At 37.5% G+C, this 16,566-nt stretch overlaps 1 protein-coding gene across 2 annotated transcripts in view; it reads left to right on the top strand.

The window, feature by feature from the left end:
• The first annotated feature begins 1,063 nt into the window (after positions 1 to 1,063).
• Positions 1,064 to 16,566, top strand: part of phf14 (PHD finger protein 14) — a 153,845-nt gene continuing 138,342 nt past the window's right edge. Inside the window, exons 1-4 of one of the 2 annotated variants that reach the window (XM_079829378.1) lie at positions 1,064 to 1,167; positions 3,133 to 3,243; positions 4,205 to 4,848; positions 9,470 to 9,611. In XM_079829378.1, the coding sequence (XP_079685504.1) occupies position 1,167; positions 3,133 to 3,243; positions 4,205 to 4,848; positions 9,470 to 9,611 (898 nt within the window). In that variant the 5' untranslated portion in view covers positions 1,064 to 1,166. The remainder of the gene's footprint in view (positions 1,168 to 3,132; positions 3,244 to 4,204; positions 4,849 to 9,469; positions 9,612 to 16,566) is intronic. The other variant, XM_079829377.1, reaches the window with a different exon arrangement.

Genomic DNA, 16,566 nt, shown 5'->3' with positions numbered 1-16,566 from the left:
CTGACGGGTGTCCAACGACATGAGGGTGAGTAATTAATGACAGAAATTTCATTTTTGGGTGAACTAACCCTTTAAAGACTTAAGGCTATTCATTTTCAAACTTGAGCATTTTATATTTTAATCTGAATTGTTAACTAAATGACATGCCCCTAGATATTGTCTGAATATGTTCTGACTGTTGTTCAATCATACACTTTACAAGGCTCCATTATTTAACATTAGTTCATTCATTAACAAACTGACAATGAAAAATACTTCTATAGCTTGTATTAATCTTAGGTAAATGTACATTTCAGCACACCTATTGTTCTTCATAATTATTTTGCACTTTAATCTGTTTTAAATATTTGTTTACTTTATACATTTTTGTGTATTGCTTTATTGTATTTAAATGTTTGGTTCTTTTGTTACAAGAAAGTTATTAAACCTGTTTACAGTATGACAACACTTTTTTTGCAACTTATTTCAATATCGTGATAATACCGTATATACCGTGATAAAAGCTTCAGCAATTAATCGCAACATGAAAATTTGATACGGCACATGCCTAGTTTTGACATGGTATTTAATTTGATATTATTAGTAGTAGGCTAATATTTATAGACCTTTAGAATGTTGTGTTCGAAGTTTTTTTTTTTTTTTGGAGGTAGCTCTGGAGGCTATATTTATATTTCTAATTAGCTGATGCAGTGGATTTAACTTACTTATTCTGTAGAGTTAACGACCGGAAGACAGAACACAACGAGCGCAGAGATGAAAAGGGACGGGGCTAAAACAAACAGTGTTCAGGGATAGCTGTATTGTTTTCCTGTTAAAGTGTTTGAACAGATTTTTCTACATTTGTTCCAAATAATAAAATAAACCGTAAAATAAAAATGTAAAAATAGCTTATTAAATGACACCTTATTAAACTACGACACAAAATGTAATCGGCGTGATTGTGAAAATAAAGCATTTGGTGAACAAGCAAAGGAAATGGCAAGTCTTTGATGTGACTCAAACTGATGCAGCGGTTGCTATGGTTTCCAACTCCTACTTTGTGAGCTTAACGTCAGCTCAATGTGCATACGTGATACGCAATGTCGTAGACGTACTACGCATAACATGAGCTGAAGAGGCGTTCGTTGTACCTTTGTCCAAGCTATCCAAACGCGAAAATCCCATAAAGTGAGTAATTCTCGCTGTTATATTATACATTTTGAAAGAGAAAAAATAGCACAACAGAATCACCATCAGAATTTACAACATGGGGTGTGAAATACGAGAAACAAGCTTTAATAGATAGAATGAAGCTACTGCTGTTTTAGCTTTCTGGCTAACTGATGTGAAGTTGCTCTCTATCATTCAGCTAAACAAACACAGAGTATCACATATGTCAAAGAAATATCAGCAGTTCTGCGCATTTTTCTCCTTATGTTAGACGCACAGTGCGTCTTCGTCTCTCCAGGAAACTAGCTTCTTTAGCCAGCTTAGAAACATAAACAGACTCTTTCTCTGTGAGCTGCCGTGACAGCATCTAAAGGCGTCATAGACCCGTGCTGCATGTTTAGACAACATAATGTGTGAGTGAACTGAACTGCTGTTCACAGGATTTTGAGACACACTCACAGACACTGTATTTCATTATTTGTAAATATTTTGAACAACGTGGAAATGCGTTTAAAGTCAGAGACCACAATGTTTATATGGTAGGAAGTATTCTGTCTGTCTGTCTGTCTGGTCTAGCTGCATGACCGTGTTAATATATAAACCTTTGGTGCGTTTTTTGGTTGTTTTTTGTAATTTGTTTAAAATAATGCATTTACACATGTAAATATATTTAAAGTGAAAGACCACCATGTGTGAAGACAATGGTATGAAGGTATTACCCAAACTAATATTTTGCTATCTATCTATCTATCTATCTATCTATCTATCTATCTATCTATCTATCTATCTATCTATCTATCTATCTATCTATCTATCTATCTATCTATCTATCTATCTATCTGTGTAAATGGTAGGAAGGTGTTGAACAAACTTTGTGTTATGTATCCATCCATCCATCCATCCATCCATCCATCCATCCATCCATCCATCCATCCATCCATCCATCCATCCATCCATCCATCCATCCATCCATCCATCCACTGTAGCTCTATGACAGTTAAATTAATAAATACACGTTTATAAACTTTTGGTGGAAAATGACACATTTTGTGTTCCTACAGATGTTGAAGACTTAACAATCAGTTACAATTGTTTTCGATGTTTTTATTGTACATGTATATCATTGTTATTTTAGTATTATTTACATACTGTTATACTTTATTCACATTTTAAATTAATTTTATTTGTATATCTTAATTTTTTTAAACTTTAGTTTTTATTACTAATGTAGTAAAATTGATTTAGCTTTTTCATTTCAGTTCAGTTTTCCTAACACACACACACACACACACACACACACACACACACACACACACACACACACACACACACACACACACACACACACACACACACACACACACACACACACACACACACACACACACACACACGTTTGTTTTTGTGAAATGTGAGGACATTCCATAGGCGTAATGGTTTTTATACCGTACAAACCGTATTTTCTATCCCCTTACACTGCCCCTAAACCTAAACCTAACCCTCACAGGAGACTGTGCAGTTCACTTTCTGTGAAAAAAAACTTGTTCTGTGTGATTTATAAGCATTTTGAAAAGTGAGGACATGGGGAACGTCCTCATATTTCACCCTCTTTTTGTAATACCTGTGTCATACCCATGTCATTATACACATTTGTGTCCTGATATTTCACAAAAACATGCCCACACACACACGCATACACACACACACACACACACACACACACACACACACACACACACACACACACACGCATACACACACACACACACACACACACACACATATATATATATATATATATATATATATATATATATATATATATATATGTAAAATGTGTATATATGTGTGTGTGTGTGTGTGTGTGTGTGTGTGTGTGTTTCAATTAACATTTTGTAGTTTTGGCTTTAAAACGGATTTAAATGTAATTTTATGAATTTTATTTATTGAAGTATAAAATTAATTAAAATCTCATTCATCTAGTGGATCGGGGGTCGAAGCGGCGGCAGGTGAAGCCTTTGGCTGACTCTCTGCTGGATGCCCTGGACTATGACAGCTCAGATGACAGCGATTTTGAAGTTGGAGATGCATCAGGTAAAAAAAAAAAAAAGTATCTCAACCCCTTCTTGTCACATTGATGTAAGTGTTAGGTATGCTAAAAATGCCAAAAAGTGGGATTGCGGATCAATTGGATCTGCAAAGTAATGACAAGAAGTGATGGCAAGTCTCATACAGTTGAAATAGTCAAATCATAACTGATGGTTGCATGTATTTATTTATACTGCAGATGGCCATTTTAGACTTGTGCCCTTGCTTAGGTTTTCTCACCTGTCATGAAAACAGCTGCTGAGGTGGAGATGAGACCTTCATCACCACGTGTGTCACTGTTTTATCCCCCCGGCCTGTAGATTAAACCTCCTGCAATGCATTACTAACACTGAGTCACAAAAGCAATGGCTCCATATCACCATGACAGACTGGAAGTTAATGCAAAGCTGTCCCATCAAACTGCTGTCAACTAAAGTGCTGAAATATCTTCAACCTGATAATGAAATTCTAACACTTTGACCCCATTGGGTCTTGAAGTTTTTGCTGCATGAAATTTCAGGTCAGAAATAAAATGGAGCATCACACTAATCTGTTTGGGCAATATATCATTCATTAACATATGCTGTGTAAAAATGATACAAATGCATTAATTACCAACCCCATATATTTATAGTTAATGGTGGTTTTAAATACATTGTAAATGCTTGGTGCATAAATTATATATATATATATAACCCCGCCAAACAAAATTGGAACCACTTATAGCAATATATACATATATTTTGTGATGTATTTAATCCTAAAAAGGTAAGAATTTATTTTTTTTGTGTAATATTGTGTATATATATTTGTCATTTTAAATAATACCATTCATTTATAAATGGTTGATCCTTTGTACGTAAAACAGAAGCTTGCTGCCAGAAGACTATTTCTTTGCATCACATCTGAAGTATGTTTTATTCTGCACAAAACGCCGCTAAGGTAATTTCTCATCCTTATGTCCTAGGTTCAGAGGGCACCGGCAACGGGAGTGATGAGGAGGGTTCAAATGGCAGCGCTGCGGGCTCTGAGAGTGACTCTGACGCTGTTGGCTCAGGTGATGATGAGGGCATAGATGATGAAGAGACCAAAGATTTGAATGAAGACACTGAAGAAGAGGAAAAAGCCAAGGAACAGTCTTTCTCTGAGGAGACCAGCAGCAAAGAAACAGGGGGGACCTCTAAGAATCGCAGGAAAGGAGAAAAATCCCCAGAGACAGAACCAAATGGTAGTGGTACAGCCGAGGAAGGCTCAGGAGAGCCGAAAAAATGGAACCTACGCCGAAATCGGCCCATGCTGGACTTCACCACGATGGAAGAGCTAAACGAAATGGATGATTATGATAGCGAGGATGACAATGACTGGAGGCCCACGCAAGGAAAAAAGAAAGGCAAGGCATCATCTGGGAAAGAGCAAGAAGGGAGTGATGAAGAGGGCGATGGTGGTAGTGATGAAGAGGACAATGAGGATGATGATGAAAACGAGACTAGTAGCAGTGATAGTGAGGAAGAAGGAAAGAATCCAAAGAGAAAATCAGGCAAGAACACTGGGGCGTTTGACGAGGAGGAGACCAATGACAGCCACAGCACATCCCATGGAAAGGGCAATGAGGTAAAATCTCCTCTGATATTGCACTACTGTTCAAAAGTTTGGGGTCAGTAAGACTCAAAAATAATAATAATACTTTTATTCAGCAAGGATACGTTCAGTTTATCAAATGTGACAGTAAAGACATTTATAATGTTACGGAAGATTTCCATTTCAAATCAGTGCTGCTCTTTCAAACTTTCTGTTCATCAAAGAATCCTAAAAAATAAAGAAGCACAACTTATTCAACATTGGTAATCATAATAAATGTTTTTTTGAGCAGCAAATCAGCATATTAGAATGACTTCTGAAGGATGAAGACTGGAGTAATGATGCTGAAAATTCTGCTTTGCCATCACAGGAATCAATTATATATATATAAAAAATATTAACAGATATGTTACATTGTAATAATGTTTCACAATATTACTGTTTTACTGTGTTTATGATCAAATAAATGGAGCCTTGGTGAGCATTAGAGTTTCTTTTTAAAACGTTTTATTCTTTACAGTAAATAAAATAACGTGTCATTATCAGATAGAGCAACACCTTATTTACTTTTGTTCATACTAAACATGAATTCTACATTCTTCAAAATGCTCAACATTAATTTCTCCACACTTTATGGACTTTATTGTATGTTGTTTTTAATCAAAGATGGTTTTGCTGCAATCTTCCAAAGATATTGCTCATACATTTTGGTTCAAATATATTTACATCATGCTGTAGATCAGGCAATCTCAACCCTGGAATATAACTGAGGCCCTGTCCACACGAACACGGGTATTTTCAAAACCGCAGCTTTTTCTACGCGGTTTGGCTGTTCGTCCACACGCAAACGCAGTATCCGGTTACTGAAACCGGACTTTTTTGAAAACTCCGGCCAGGGTGAAGTTTTTTAGAAACTCCGGTTACAGCGTTGTCGTGTAGACGGTGAAACCGGAGATTTCGGCTTGTTAAGTCGAAATGTGCGCCGTTATCGCTTTTGTTTATGAGTGGAGTCTATGCAATGGCGGACGTAACTTTTAATAACTCTGCTAACAGCGCTTATTACATACCGTAAATCCTCTAATATAGGCCCGGGCCTTTATTTTACTCAAGCGCATCGCGGTCCAGGCCTTTATTGGAAGGAGGCCAGAATTAGAGGCAGGCCTCAATTTCTATTTGAGCAAATCAAACTACCAGTAGAATGACTAAAAATGAGATTTTGCGTCTATTTCAACCTATAAAATACTAGGTTCATTTATTGAAAACGTACAGTTACCATAACATTATGGTATGCATACAGAACATTAACAACAAATACCGGTAATTCAGGCTAAATTCCAGTGTAGAAATATGGTAACAAAAACGTAGCAAACATAGGCCACCGGTAGTGCATTGTAAACACTTAACCATACACGGTGATAATTAGGTTATTGATTCATAACAAAAGGCAACAGACACCTTACCGCTCCAAAGTTTAACCATTCCTGTCTCGTTTGGTTTGAAGTTATAAAAAAAAAAATCCTCCAATTCTGTTTAATCCTCCTTAAACTCCTCCTTTTCATCTCTCCCTGTAAACTCCTCATCACTCGCGCCAGCCTCTACAACAAGTTAATTATTGTACAGATCCTCTTCGTCCTCCTCATGTTCCGCTGCGCGTCTGTTCTCATCCTCGCGCCGTAATTAAATGAAATGAATGAAACTTGTTTAACTCAACCATAACATGTTAGTTACAAACTGTAGAGCGTGCAAGATTGTCATTATGTTTATACTTTATACTTTCGTTTTTTGGGGCGAGAGATAAAAGCCCGAAGAGATAAAAGCCCGCCCACACTGACAATTGATTGGTTGACTTACCGAAACAAGCCAATCAGGACGCTCTCCGTCTTACATGCGCTTCATTAGGTGCACACTAGCACACACACGTAAGGTTTCTCGCTCTCTCCCTCTCTGCCGTGCGCGCGTGCACAGTTTGTGTCTCGCATGCGCGCTCTTGCTCGCTCGCTCTAGATTGCGGGAGAATTTTACTAATTTGCGGGCATCAGGGAGCTGCTATAAATATGCGGGAGACTTGGGATGTCTGGGTGATTGACATGACCAGTACCCTGTGGTACTTGCATGTTACTATCACATGCAAGCATAATGTTGAGGCCTGCCCAGAAAAACGTTGGTTCTAATAATAGCCCCGGCCGCTATTAGAGACCGGCCTTTATTTACCTTCGGTGACAGCGAGACCGGCCAATGTTGGAGACCCGGCCGCTAATGGAATACAGGCCAATATTAGAGGATTTACGGTATATACAGATACATGCGCAGTTATCTCATTGTATTGCAGAACAGAGGCGCCAAAATACAATAATACAACATAGTAAGGCAAGTGTGTGAAGCTTCAGTCCACTTGAGCCCTGCCCCTGTGTATATACAGTTACCTGTCACTGATTCCAAAGTAAACTTGTAGAAGGGTTTCACTGAGCCCATGGCATCCCTCAGTGCATCGGTGCCGTGGATGGGACCCATGTGGAAATCAAGCAGCCAATCATAGCGCGGTTTTTCGTTTTCATGTGGACGGAGATTTTTTTAAAACCATGCTTGTGTGGACGCGATTTTTTTTTAAAACGGAGGAGGAAAAACTCCGGTTATAAAAATACCCGTGTACGTGTGGACTAGGCCTGAATCTCAACAATAAACATGAAGTATCATCTACAGCAGGGGTTCTCAACCCTGGTCCTCGAGGCCCACTGTCCTGCAGAGTTTAGCTCCAACCCTAATCAAACACACCTGAACCAGCTAATTAAGCTCTTCAGGATTACTAGAAAGCTACGGGCAGGTGCGTTTGATTAAGGCTGGAGCTAAACTCTGTAGGACAGTGGGCCTCGAGGACCAGGGTTGAGAACCCCTGCTGTAGATGATACTTCATGTTTATTGTTGAGATTCAGTTATATTCCACCTTACAATTAAAGGGATAGTTAAAAATCACATGAAAATTCTGTAATTATTTACTCACCCTCATGTCGTTCCAAACCCACAAGACTTTCGTTCATCTTCGGAACACAAATGGAGATATTTGAATAAAATCTGAGAGGTTTCGGTCCCTTCATTGACAGTCTAATAACTTCCACTTTGCTGCTTCAAAAAGTTCATAATAGAAAACTAATCCGTCTGAATTAAGCGGTTTAGTCAAGAAAATTCTGAAGAGACACAAACGCTTTGTATAATAAACAGATTTAATTTAGGCTTTTATTCACATATAAACATTCATCAACTCACACATCAGTTGTGGTAAACGGAAGCTCAAGCATGTTCGCTTGATGTGCAAGAACCAATGAGGTTCATTCTCGTGCCTTGCGCAGCACGTTTGAGCTTCAGCAAGAACCAATGAGGTTCATTCTCGTGCCTTGCGTAGCACGTTTGAGCTTCAGCAAGAACCAATGAGGTTCATTCTCGTGCCTTGCGTAGCACGTTTGAGCTTCAGCAAGAACCAATGAGGTTCATTCTCGTGCCTTGCGCAGCACGTTTGAGCTTCAGCAAGAACCAATGAGGTTTATTCTCGTGCCTTGCGCAGCACGTTTGAGCTTCAGCATGAACCAATGAGGTTTATTCTCGTGCCTTGCGCAGCACGTTTGAGCTTCAGCATGAACCAATGAGGTTCATTCTCGTTCCTTGCGCAGCACGTTTGAGCTTCAGCAAGAACCAATGAGGTTCATTCTCGTGCCTTGCACAGCACGTTTGAGCTTAAGCATGAACCAATGAGGTTCATTCTTGTGTTACGCAGCACGTTTGAGCTTCCACAAGAGGTTTGTTCTTACGCATCAAGCAAGAATAGTTGAGCTTCTGTTTATGTTTGCTGATCAATGTTTATAAGTGAGGAAAGCCTAAATTAAATCTGTTCATCATATAAAGCGTCTCTTCAGAAAATTCTGACTAAACCACTGAATAAATATGTATTCGTTTTATGATCTTTTTATGAACTTTTTGAAGCGACAAAGTGGTATTTGGGTAGCTGTCTATGGAGAGACTGAAAGCTCTCTGATTTAAATGTCTTTTTTTGTGTTTCGAAGATGAACAAAAGTCTTATAGATTTGGAATCACAGTTTTTTTTTTTTTTGGGTGAATTTACCCTTTATTGCAAATAGCTTTTACGAAGTACCATTCAGATTTTATTTATTAATAATCTATCCACCTGTCTCCATCATTTACTAAAAACTGGCAATACGTGTGCCCTATTTTTCACGTTTAGTGCAATCAAATAGTTGATTTGATCCACTATCCACTTGTTTAAATTTGTCCAAAAGTTGATTTGTATGAAAAGGAACTAGCTGGAATTCTCAGACGCAATTGTATTATTGTGCATTTAGGCTAGCAATCAGATAATCCAGTCATTGGCTCACATAGCATCAGATTGTTGATACAAAAGAGCAATCCTTGTGAATGGGCTTATCTGAGAACTTCAGTTTATAGGATTGGCTAATCTTCCAATCTCAGAGGTGGAATTAGAGCAGAAGCTTTTGAGTGGCTTTACTTTTTTGTCTCAGGTTTTTTTCCACACTGATCCGAGAGCTTTTTTCAGAGGAAGATATTGGACTTTGGTAGAGGACACTAGTCCTATCAGTTGTAACATCCCTAACTTGTTGGATTGCTAAGTTATCCGTTGCTTCCTCAGGACTCTCTGTTGGAGCGGCCCCAGACCTGGAGCTCCCAGCGGATGGAGCACATCCTTATCTGCTGCGTGTGTCTGGGAGACAACAGCGAAGATGCGGATGAGATCATCCAGTGTGACAACTGTGGCGTGACCGTGCATGAAGGTAAAATCCCACACCCTGCCACCAAAAACTCAACTCAAATATTGATCTCAAATGTTTGCACAAAGTTTTGAAAAGTGAGTTTATATTTCAATATTCAGTTCCTCTTTTTGCAGCACACAGCCTGATCTAACTTGGACAAAATAACTTAAAGGTGCACTCGCTTCTGCAAATTTGAATGGTTTTACTTATAGAAGAAGAATATGAGAAGAATACATGCAATAGAATGCCATCCGATTCATGCAAATGTCATGAAGCCGAGTTACTAATAATCATCAGAATTATTACTTATATTTACATTAGAAAGTCCAAAACACTGGTTTAATATTAGGATGAATTAGAACACCTACATTTTAGGTAGTTATTTTTTTCAGATCGATAAGAATAAAAGCTCAGGCAAAATTTCTGTACCTCTCAAGTTTGTTGTTAAACTGGCATACACTTGTCGCATGTCCGTACACTATATAGCATTGTCAAGCCAGCGCGAGGAGAATAAACACAGAAAGGAGAGTGATCTTCATCATCCCACATTATTAGCTCATTGTGACTCTAACTCATTGGAAACAAAAATCAATTACGCTTTAAACCGTCTTTTAGCGGTGGCCATCTCATTCAGACAGACCCACTTAACACCAGCCGGGCAGGCTGGATCAATGTGTCACCACTAATTTTCAATTACTCACTGATTTATTTCTTTAATTATTTATTTGAGCCTTGTTTTCTTTTTTGCTGATGTTCTGTTGATTTGCAGAAGCCTCACAGGTAGTTCTACACTAGGAAAAAAAAGTAGAAGCCTGTTCTACTTTTGTGCACATATTTTAGGTATGATTGGAAATTACCATCAATAAATCGGCTTTTAAAAACGAATTAAAAACATTTGGCTGGTCATATGAGCTCAATGTACAAATTCTTTTTTTAAAGATCTTGAGAGTATACATTAATTAAAAAAATAGTTGAAAATGCAACGGGTAAGCATTATACAGGTAATATAATGGCAATATAAAGTCACATCAGCTATGTTTCCATCCACCTATTGGTATGCACATTTTGGGATATCGCATCAAAAAATCGCATCAATTCTATGCAATCAAATGTGCATAAAAAACGTATGCGCTCGTTTGAGTCGGATACATTTTCTATCCGATACGAAAATATGCGCATAAACTACGATGGAAATGCATTTAGCGAATAAATTCTCCGATGCCCATTAAAAAAACAAACAGAAAAACTGTACTAACCAGTGGAAAAATCTTGTTTGCAAAGCATCTGAAATGCTTTTTTGGTCATTCAGAAGTCTGTTGTCAAAGATGCTCGGTATATTTCCCTCCTAGTAATGTCTTGCATGACTGCGTACCCAAACAGCAGCATCTGCCTCTGAAAGCAACACAACAAGTTTATTGAGACGCACAAGTTTCTTTGAGACGCAAATAATTTATTATACACGAAAATTATTATATATGGTGGCTTCTCCTATGTTTTTTTTTTGTGGTAGTTTATCAGGAAGCAACTCTGGATGGAAACATACACATTTTCTTCTGTATTGACAAAAAAATTATTTTAAATGTATTGGTTGTTGGTTTGATAGAGGTAGAATATGAGCTTGCAGTTGATTGTAAGAAAGGGTCAGAGTTTAAGCAAATTAAATAATTGGAGAAGTCCGGCATATGTCACCAGAGAGAAGTAGATTGAGCTATAACATTTTGATTCAAAACAAGCTAAAAAAAACAACAAAAACTGTGAATGGATGAATCGTTCACATTAAGATTAATAATATGCATTTAGAAAATACAGTAATGTTTCATTTCACACCAAATTTAAAGCCCAGGGTGTGGCGTAGTGCCAAATGAACAGTTAATCAAATGGTTGCTGGTTCAAGCCCCCTGAGGAATAACAGTGGCTGTTGTGCCCTTGAGCAACACTTAATGTCTGGAGGGATTGTCCTTGAAATAAGTAAGGAACTTTAGATAAAAGCATCTGTTAAATAACTACTCAGGTTTCATCTGGTGAGGACACATTCGTTAATGACATCTAGCATGTGTCTTTTAGTCCTTTCATCTCAGCACACAGCAATGAGTGGTTTAAGAGGTGGAAAAAAGAATACATGCACTCAGTTTGTCAGTTTATTAAAATGTCTATTCAGTTTTCTCATATGTGCAGCATATGTTTCATCCATTATCTTGATGAATCTCCCAGTGGATCTTTGACCACGGCAATGGATTTTAAAAGGTTGAATCTTTTGAAGAAATTGCTGGGGGAAATTTTTACCTCAAATTAAGATGTTCTATTTTGTACAAAGAGAATTATGCCAGTTTTGAGTACAATTAAGGTTTCCAGCATTATGACATTTTTGTCATTATGGAAAAAAGGTCTAAAACAGTAATGAATATCATCTGCTTTATGCTAAATACCATTCATTACCGTTCAAAAGTTTCAGTTTATAGTGTAACATGATAATTAAAAAAATATGTTGATTTGTTGCTCATCAATGTTGAAAGCAGTTGTGCTGCCTACTATTTTTTCATATAAACCTTTAAAACTTTTATTGAATGTCTTTACTGTAAATTTTGATCAATTTAATGTTTCATTGCTGAAAAAAAGTCAATTTATAAATTAAAATAAAATGTTTGAACGGAAGTGAATATGATTAAATGGTTAAATGACCCAGACATTTATTTAATGTTTTGGGATATTCACTCAAATAGATCAACAAAAGTTATGGAGCATGACCAATAGAGTTTCTGAACAACTGTATTGAGCTATTTTTCAACTAAAAAAAAAGTTTCATTTTAGCAGCCATTGGGTCATTTTTAGCTGTCAGTGGTGTTATCTAAGTCAAATAAGCTGCACTCTCAAACTGATAGCGTGTCTGAGTTAGAAAATGGTTAAATCAGTCACTGGCTCTGCCATTCTGGTTAGAAGACACATAGGGGATCCGGTCCAGGCTCTCACATTCACTCCTCCCCCTTTAGTGTCAACTCCAACTCACTGAAACAAGCTACTTCATAACATAGTGCCACTGAATCAGTGGGCAACCTTGAAGCATCCAGGAGTCTTTTACCGTGCCAAGAGCAGTGTTGCGGTGTCAGCTCTTAGAGCTGCACACCTCTCAGATTCATAGACACACAAAGTCTCTACCTCTCCTCTTCAGGAGTGAAATGGAAAGTATAAAATGCAGTGAGCCCTATAGAGGGGTGCAGAATCTGTTCTGCAGTTCTGTTGCTTCATGAGCTGTTTGAGTTCTCCTCCCCTCACTCTCTTTCTCTTTCTCAGTCCTGCTTTAATCGCTGAAGTGATAAAAATAATATTCCAGGACTTTTTGAAGTGTTATTTAATAGGAACATCGCATATCACACTACAGCTGCTTTGAGTAATTTAGCGTTAAAAATAAATATAAAACATTTTGCAGGAAACAAGATGGTTTTATATATTACACAACCATTTTATAATTTTCTGATAATTGTACAGAATAAAGATATTTATTTGGGTTCTGAGCATTTTGGTATAATGGTAAAGAATAATTTATTCAGATATTTTATGCTGTTTATATTACATTAATTATAAGTTTAGCACCAGTTAATTTTGTATAATAATGAGCTACATTCAAAGCTGTTGTAAAATAGCTGATATGTACACACCTGCGACTGCACAATTTGAATTTTTGCACCAATTTGTTAAAGATGAAATGACTCCATTCATAAAATCACTGGAAACTCAAACTGATGTTTTTAAATGCGATTCTGCTACTAAAATCTCTACTGTTATATTTTTTTCACCATCTCTTGGTTTATATTTTTGTACTGCCCAACCTTCAACAATATACTTTTTTTTTTTTTTTTAGCTCAAAGACTGTCTGAGAATGCTAATACTTTTGAAAATAGAAATACAAGTGAAGTATGAAATATTGTAAGCCCTGCCTTTTTCTAAATATAATTTTACATTCTGCTTTTGGCAATTTGGTGAGGTTTTAATACTATCATTAAAATGCTTTACAATGATTTAAATGGGGAGACAAATACTTACCACATATCATTCCAAACCTCTTTCTTTTGTGCAACACAAAAGAAGATATTTTGAACCATGTTGGCCGTTGACTATTGACAGTTGACTAGGGTGACTATTGACATCCATTGTATGGACCAGAAAAAAAGAAAGAAAGACAGTTGTAACGACATGAGGGTGAGTTAATGGCGCTTTTCCACTGCATGGTACGGCCCAGTACAGCTCTTTTTTTGGTTTTTCCTTGTATCTGGTACTGGTACTCCAAGCGAACCGTACCGATACTAAAATGTGACGTGTAAACACTGCAGATCACTGATTGGTCAGAGAGAATTGTCACTAACATCATTGGATTTGTAAGAGACACCAAACCCACTAGATTTAAATAGTCAGGAACAGCCACCGCAGTATCATTTCTCTCAAATTTAAACGGCTTGCTTTAAATGACCGTCGCATGCAACATGGCTGTATCATGGTCAGACACAACTATGGCGGCACAACTATAACGATCTATAACCTACTTTGAAGCGGTACTAAACTGCAGTGGAAAAGCATACTGAACCAAAGTGAAGTGGCTTAAATTATGACAATTTCATTTTTGGGGGAACTATCCCTAATCACTAGTTTGAACTGAACCAATATTATTGACTTGAATGGTATTTTCATATAGATGACATAATTATTGAGAACGCCAGCATCCAAGGGGTTGGGCAGCTGTTTCAGAACAAAATTCTTGACCTGGGCCAGTCACTTGCCACCTGCTAGTACCAACTGCTCTGTGGTACCACTATTCCCAGTGGGAGAGGGCATGATTGGTCCAGGAGGTGGGGCGGCCCTCATGGCTGACTGTGTCACAAATGCTCGCTTGATATTTGTGCACTAGTTTGAAAAGGTGACCTTTAGACAAGTGCCACTGAATAAGGTGGCTTTTCTGTAATGCGCTTCGCGGCCTGCTGATAGTTTGCTCTCCCAGACCAGCGCACGGCTGCTGTTTCTTTACGTCAGCGATTTTGGGTCAGACTACTTTCGCCAAAGCCGTAGAGCTTTTGAAAAGCATTGAGAAGAGTCTGTTTTCGGCAGACTGGCGCAGTAAAAAATGGGATGTCACGTCTTTGACTGTGGGGAGCATGGGTGGCTCCTGAAACAAAGGATTTAGATTCTAATCTGCCTATTTATAGAGGGAAAGTTCAAGTGGCAGTTTTGCTTAACGTTGCAGTATTTGGATAACTCCACTATTCGGAGATGTTCTTGGGAAGGAGCCAAGGAAAATGGAATGATAAAGTAATGGAGCAAAGGGGCCACACGAGCAGCACCGAAGATAAGAGACAAGCTGTCATCCTTAGATGCGCACAAGTGTCTCACAGCTTGACTCTGAAGCTTGGCAGTCTGTGGAGGCTCTGACCTCGCATATGGCCTCACTCAAACTCTAAAGGGAAAGACTCTATCAGAGAAATGCGTTGGAGACTCATGAACGATCAGAGCAGAGAGGAAGAGCGGAGCCTCTTGGTTCCAGTAGTTGACACGTATTTCCCATCTGAGCGCCGCACAATGCTTTTGATTAGCATCTAACTCTAACACGCTCTATTTGCACGCTCGTCATTACCCGAGAATTGTTAAAAGAGACACTCCCCGCCATACTTGATCTGGTCCGCAAAGGCTATTCAGGCTAATTATGAGTCCTTGTTTTCCGCCTCCGACTTGTTTGTTGGTTTTATGTCCTTTAGTAGTTCATTAAAACATTTTACTGGCTGTGTTGTAATGGTCGCCACTGTCATTCAGTGGAGTGAGTTTATTAAAACCGTACCACAGTAAAAAGCATCACATCGTTCAGTAATGGCTTTGCACTCATTGGAACACCAATTACCATGCTGCTGGTATTGATTTCAGTAAGACCCTAATGAGTTCTGGACCGTAAAGTTAATTATTTCCCCAAACATGTGCAATTCATTTAAGTTGGTTACTTGCTTAAATGGGTTTTTTGGTCAAATTTAGCCCTCATGAATATGTTTTGTTTTTTTTATGTTGTCTTCTGCTTCGTCTCACTTCTTGAGTAACTTTTCAATTAACACTTACTCCAGCTTACATATCCAAATGTATGCTTGGTTAATAGTCACTTAAATGTGCATGTGCTCATTTCGGGTGTAAAAATGCATTGATGGATCATAACGCGTCGATCTAACAGTAACTATTCAATGTGTCGATTATTATAATTATAATGACTATAATAATTCTGAGTGTATTATGTGTTCATTTCTTATCCATAATACAATTCTTGACCTAATTGCAGTTGTAAATTGTGAATCTTAAATAATCACAATGAACCAAACCAGATTGATTGGAAATTTGAGTTTGCATGATTTAGACAATTGTATTCCAATCGAGTCATTGTCAGAGTAATTCAGTTGATTTGTGTTCTAAACAGTGTGATTGTAATATTATTTATATAATATTCTAGCATTTATTAATATTTTGAATTGGCTTTTGTTTGTATATATTTTTACAGTTTTCATTTTAGTTTTAGTACTTGTATGTGCTTTTGTCTTTTTATTAGGCTTTCTTATATTTCTATTTCACTTTAATTTATTTTTATTTCAGCATTAGTAATTTTATTACTTCCACACGTTTAAGTTAGTTGCCACACGTTTAAGTTAGTTGCCAAAGCTTAAGCTATATTAACTTCATTTCAGTTTCATGTCAATCATTGAATTTTTTTTTTAACAGTTTTAGTTTCAGCGAACAATATCAACACTGGTTCTGATTCCTATTAATGATTCTGGTTCCTTCCTGTTCTATTATTTTTCACATTGTCATATAAATAACCAGCCTAACTATATTAATTTAAGTTGCACAGGCTTTAAGTACAACATAACAAGCTGGAACGGTAATTCAGAGTCATTCATTAACGGAACTGAACGTCATGAACAAACAATTCCAAACAATGTTACAAAAATAATGTAACATT

This window comes from Gobio gobio (assembly GCF_949357685.1).
Source record: "Gobio gobio genome assembly, chromosome: 11".
NCBI lineage: Eukaryota > Metazoa > Chordata > Actinopteri > Cypriniformes > Gobionidae > Gobio > Gobio gobio.
This window is presented reverse-complemented; position numbering and strand designations above follow the sequence as displayed.